This window comes from Pundamilia nyererei, unplaced genomic scaffold (genome assembly GCF_000239375.1).
Source record: "Pundamilia nyererei isolate P.nyererei 1_Seehausen unplaced genomic scaffold, PunNye1.0 scaffold00081, whole genome shotgun sequence".
Taxonomy (NCBI): Eukaryota; Metazoa; Chordata; class Actinopteri; order Cichliformes; family Cichlidae; genus Pundamilia; species Pundamilia nyererei.
The window spans coordinates 1070811-1075821 of record NW_005187482.1 but is presented as its reverse complement, the minus strand read 5'-3'; the positions used below and the strand labels follow the sequence as shown (position 1 = coordinate 1075821).

Sequence of the window (5011 nt, the reverse complement as noted above, 5' to 3'; positions counted from 1 at the left end):
ATGGATGAACTGCATAAATATTTAACTTTGTCTAAATACAGTGGCTTGTTATCATTATATCAGAGACACCAAAACAACAAAAAAAGAAAACATGGCCTTTTCCACAGCCTTAATTATATCACTGACACAATTGCCACCTTCAGAGGGCTGATGGTAATTACTGTTATTACTTTGCTGTAATGACTAGCTGCACAAAAGCTTTAGGTTAGCGCAGGTCATGGTTCACAGTTAATGTCAAAGCATTTCTTCAAAACGAGCCTGAATGCCTCAGGCTTGTTTCCCGGCTGTAAACGACTGCTGTACTAGACTGATTTTCCCCTGATTGGTCTCATTCAGAAATATCTGTAATGTAAGGTATGATAGTGCGATCCTAGGCTGGGCTGTTGGACCGAATGTAAAGTCTGTTTAGATCTTACAAGACACATATTTGAGACTGCAGAGGGTTTATTTCAAACACTGGTACATGCCTAAGACTTTTCATAGTAAAGGTACACCATCTATACTGGTAAAAATAAGCCATCACTGCCAGTGTCACTTTACCCATAACCCAGTGTTCATGGTCTGACTCTGCAAATAGCTCTGATTAGAAGTCACCATAGTCTACCATAATAAAATATGTAGCTTCTGCACAATCTCATATTATGTTGATAGTTCGTGCAGCAGCATCATAAATGCGGCTTCAGGACCAACAAATCACTTTTTTTTAGGCTGTAGCTTTGTAGTTTTGATTTAAAAAATAAAAAAAGACCACACTTGGAAGAAGTTTGCCTTCAGAACTTCCTGTTTTTGATACACAATTAACAGTGTGAAAGGTCCAATTAAAAAAAAAGTCACAATCCCAATTGGTTTTGGGGTTTCTTTTTGCAGAATAAGACCTCTAAGTCCAAAAATTATAAGGTACTTAATGACAGTCCTGGAAGGGAATTAGTGTGATGCTCCAGTGGCAACATGAACATGGTGATATCACATACACAGTAGCTTCCAGGTGTTATCTTCAATTCAATTCAATTCAATTCAATTCAATTCAATTCAATTCAATTCAATTCAATTCAATTCAATTCAATTCCGCTTTATTTACATAGCATCAACTCAAGGCTCCTTGTATTGTAGGATAGAGCCCCTACAACAACACAGAGAAATCCCCCTGTGAGCAAGCACTTGGTGACAGTGGGAAGGAAAAAATCCCTTTTTTCCAGGAAGGAACGTCGGAAAGAACCAGGCTCAGGGGGCGGCAGCCATCTGTTGTGATTGGTGGGGGGTGAGATGAGGAACACAAGACAAGCGACATAGTGTGGAAGAGAGCCAGGGAAAATAACAAGTAATAATTTAAGTGTGGTGTATGAACACATAGTGAGTGAGGCCCGCAATATTTGCAAAAACATACATAATTTCATATATATTTTCCTCAGGGATTATTAAAGTATTCTGATTCTTAAAAAGAGTCTGTTCAGATGCTTCAGTTTTATTGTTTTATGACCTCACAAATGACTTGGCTCGTGATTAATTTTAAAAGCTAAAAATTCTCAATAATGTTCTGACAGCATAGGCTTTGTAGCGAGTTGACACTGTTGTGTCAGCTGACGGGGACGCCTCCTAAATGAGGAGAGATTTCATGTCTCAGCTGACCTTGAGAATGCCTCCAGAAGAGGCTGAGGAGGTGGCCTAAGATGGGTCTTGGCTTCTCCAGAAGTCTTCCAGACTCAGATGTGGGATAGCAAATGGAATAACAGTGAATGGATTGATACTATATATTTTTAGATTATATTGATATACGCTACCAAGAACAAAGACTGTGTACTATAGAGCTAATGTTATCTGAGCATTTTCACAGAAGGAGGCCGGGTGAATCATAAACTGTTGAAAGTGTCAGTGTCCTCAAAGGGTTAACATAATGGAAATGTTGGTCAACAGAGGCGTGGATTTCCAGTCGTTTCAGCTAAAAATAGCAGCTCTGTATTCATTAACTGTGGTGTCTCTTCCGACTGCCGTATCTTGTAGCTATTGCAGTGACAAAACTCTTCACTTTTTGCTTCCTCGAGATGCATGAGGCAAGGGAAACTTCACTTTCATGACAAGATCAGAAGACAAGATTAGAGAACCTTATTGCTCAGCCGAGATTATGCCAGCATTTTTTATGTTTATGAATTTTTGTGTTCACTTTTTGCTCCTGTCCACATTTCAGTAATTACTTTGAAGAGGCAGTCCCAGCTCCACATCTATTCCTCTATCTTCCTAACAAACAGCTGCACACAGTCAGGCTGGACAGCTGCCCAGCACAACTGCACCTTTTATATTGCGAGCTGAAGCAAAATTCATTTACTTGCTTTTGCACAAGGACACTTCAGGGCTGGTTTAGCTGTTTTTTGTTTTGTTTTTTTAAATTCAGCATATCTACCCATTTATTAAAGAACTGAAATGGTAGCTCTCGACTCCCAGTCCTCCAGCTTAGGCAGACACCCTACATCACGTTGGGGTGTAATAGCTTTAAGAGGCATATCACATATTAGTGTCAGTCTTTTGTTCCCTCTGCAATGATCTCTCATCACAGCCTCTGCTTCTCCGGGCTGCCAGCTGCAGTTCACGAAGCAAATTCTTTGCCTAATTGAGTTGTGTGCAATTCACATGTGAAGTGACATTAAACTGTACTTGAGTTGATGCAGTCTTCAACCTGCTTTTAAGCAAAATGTTATCCGCACCTCTTGTTTGATATGAAAATCTTGAAATTTTAGTTAAATTAGACAACAAGGTGGGTAGATGATAAATACAGATTGGCTAAACTTTTACTAGAAAGCATGTTTTTTTTTAAGTATTACACAAAAGGCAGATTTTGCACATTCTTAAGTCAAAGCGTGGGCTGGGCTGAGACGAGGGAAGCGTGAAGTGCGTTAGTGCAAATTTGCAATTCTGGGATTCCTCTGATCAGCGTTCTGTGGAGAAGCCCAGGGTACATCTGCCCATTCAGGAGGCTCAGCTATACCAGCGAACACACTGGGGCTGTTAAAACCAGTAAACAAGCAGTCCAAGAGATTCGCATATTGTGGGAGTAACTTGTGTAGAAAGGATATCTTAACGAGGCACTTTTTTGGGTTCTCCTGACACTGCTTTAAATCTAACAGGCTGTCAAATTATAAAACTCAAATAACAACCAAAACAGAATGGGGGAGTATGTGAATGGAATAGATATTATTTTAATGAAGGTTTCTCTCTGAAGTCGATCCATCCATTGAAAAAAATAAATAAATAAAATAAGAGACTTAAATTGTGTCTGCTTTTCTTTTCTCCAGGCTACAGTGTCCAAGTATGGATCACAGTTTCGTGGTAATTCCCAGCACGATGCCCTGGAATTTCTCTTATGGCTTCTGGATCGCGTCCACGAAGACGTCATTCTGGCCTCCCACAATAACAACAACAAGACCAAAACTCCTGGAAAGGTAGGACTGAAGCAGTTAGCCTGTATGCAGTTAATTTACATGCTAAATTAACTGCATACTGCATGTATGCAGTTAATTTCCAAAATTTACATAGAAACTCTTATACATATGTACTCTTGGAAATGATCTTCGTAAAGTCATAAAAGTATGTAAAATACGTCACATCTGGATCTCAGCTCTACAGACACATCAGTAATAATTTAATATAAATGATCTACTTGCTTAACTAATGCAGAAGTAATACGTGACTAAACATGTGATTTAATGAATAATCTGTTTCTCCTTCTTTGGCTTGATATATTATACAGGCATTGTTATTTCATGAGCTTAAATAATATTTAAGGAGTCATAATTTTGTCAATGTTAATCAAACTCAACGCACAGTTATATAATTAGGGTTATGAATCAGTGTGTTTGTAGTGTAAGTTGCCTAAACGCTCCACTGTACATTTGGTCTTTGTTTATGCATCTATAGCATTCATGGCCTGCAGCCGTGTAGCTAATGAGAGAGCATCCATCATTCAGATCTCATGTGCTTCTCTTCCCCCCAGTGGCTCATAGCTCGTGTTGTTTATTATCAAGCCAGCGAGTCTAACCTCACTGATAATGTCCCGACTGGCTTCGATAATTCCACAGATAACATCGCCATAGTCACATCTTCACAGGTCAGCTTCGAAATTTGTCTTGCAAAGCAGCTTTTCATGTCACCAGATGTAATGTGGCAATCTGCACTTTGCAATATTGCCCTGTGTCTAATGCATTGCCAGTGGACAAAGGGAATACAAGTATGGCAATTTAGTGTTTGATTTGTTCTCAGCATGTCTTCTCCTGAAGCCATGCCTGCAGGCACGATGCATCCAGATACCCCTTGAAGAGAACTTTGAACTGCTCTGCCGTGAGACATTAAAGCAGAATTTTCATGCATTATTAAAAATATGTTTTTACTTCTGAAATAGATATACCTCTTTATTTGAAGTGTTATTGGGCTGATAACCAATTTATGAGAAGTGCTGTTGGTGAGTCATTGCAAATAAATCCACTCATCTCACTGCCCCATGTTTCCCAAGGCAATAATTTAATGTGTTGTTTCAACATGTGATTGTGAGATAGGGATAAAGAAGCCTGACACTCCCAAGGTTATATGTTAATTAGCTTTAGATATGAAATATGCCTTTTTCCATGAGTTTTGTATAATTGAGTTATAATACATAAATGAATGGTAGTTATATAGTTTCTTTCTACTCAATTTGGGCACTCAAAGCACTTTGTATTGCAAGTCTCATTCACCCAGTCACACACAGACACATTCAAAAACGCTTTTATCTGTGCTTAAGTGCTTTTTATCTTTGATCACTCACACGTCAAAGATACTTCGACTGTAGATTAAAAACTTTACATCTACTAATTTCAATTCGTAGATGACCCACACTGCCACCTGAGTCAGAGCCGCCCAGTGTAGGGGAGTAAGTCACTATTTGTAAAACAGTGAAACAGCCCAAAATATGCATTCATAATCAAAGTTTTCCTGGAAAAAATATGGTTTAAGTTAGTTAAAAATGCAAATGTTAGAGATTATAGTC

The 5011-nt window shown here is 38.7% G+C and overlaps 1 protein-coding gene across 1 annotated transcript in view; it reads left to right on the top strand.

The window, feature by feature from the left end:
- usp43b (ubiquitin specific peptidase 43b) overlaps positions 1-5011 on the top strand; it is an 83781-nt gene that overhangs the window by 4893 nt on the left and 73877 nt on the right. The window contains exon 2 of the mRNA XM_005738004.1: positions 3285-3431. Within this exon, the coding sequence (XP_005738061.1) occupies positions 3285-3431 (147 nt within the window). The remainder of the gene's footprint in view (positions 1-3284; positions 3432-5011) is intronic.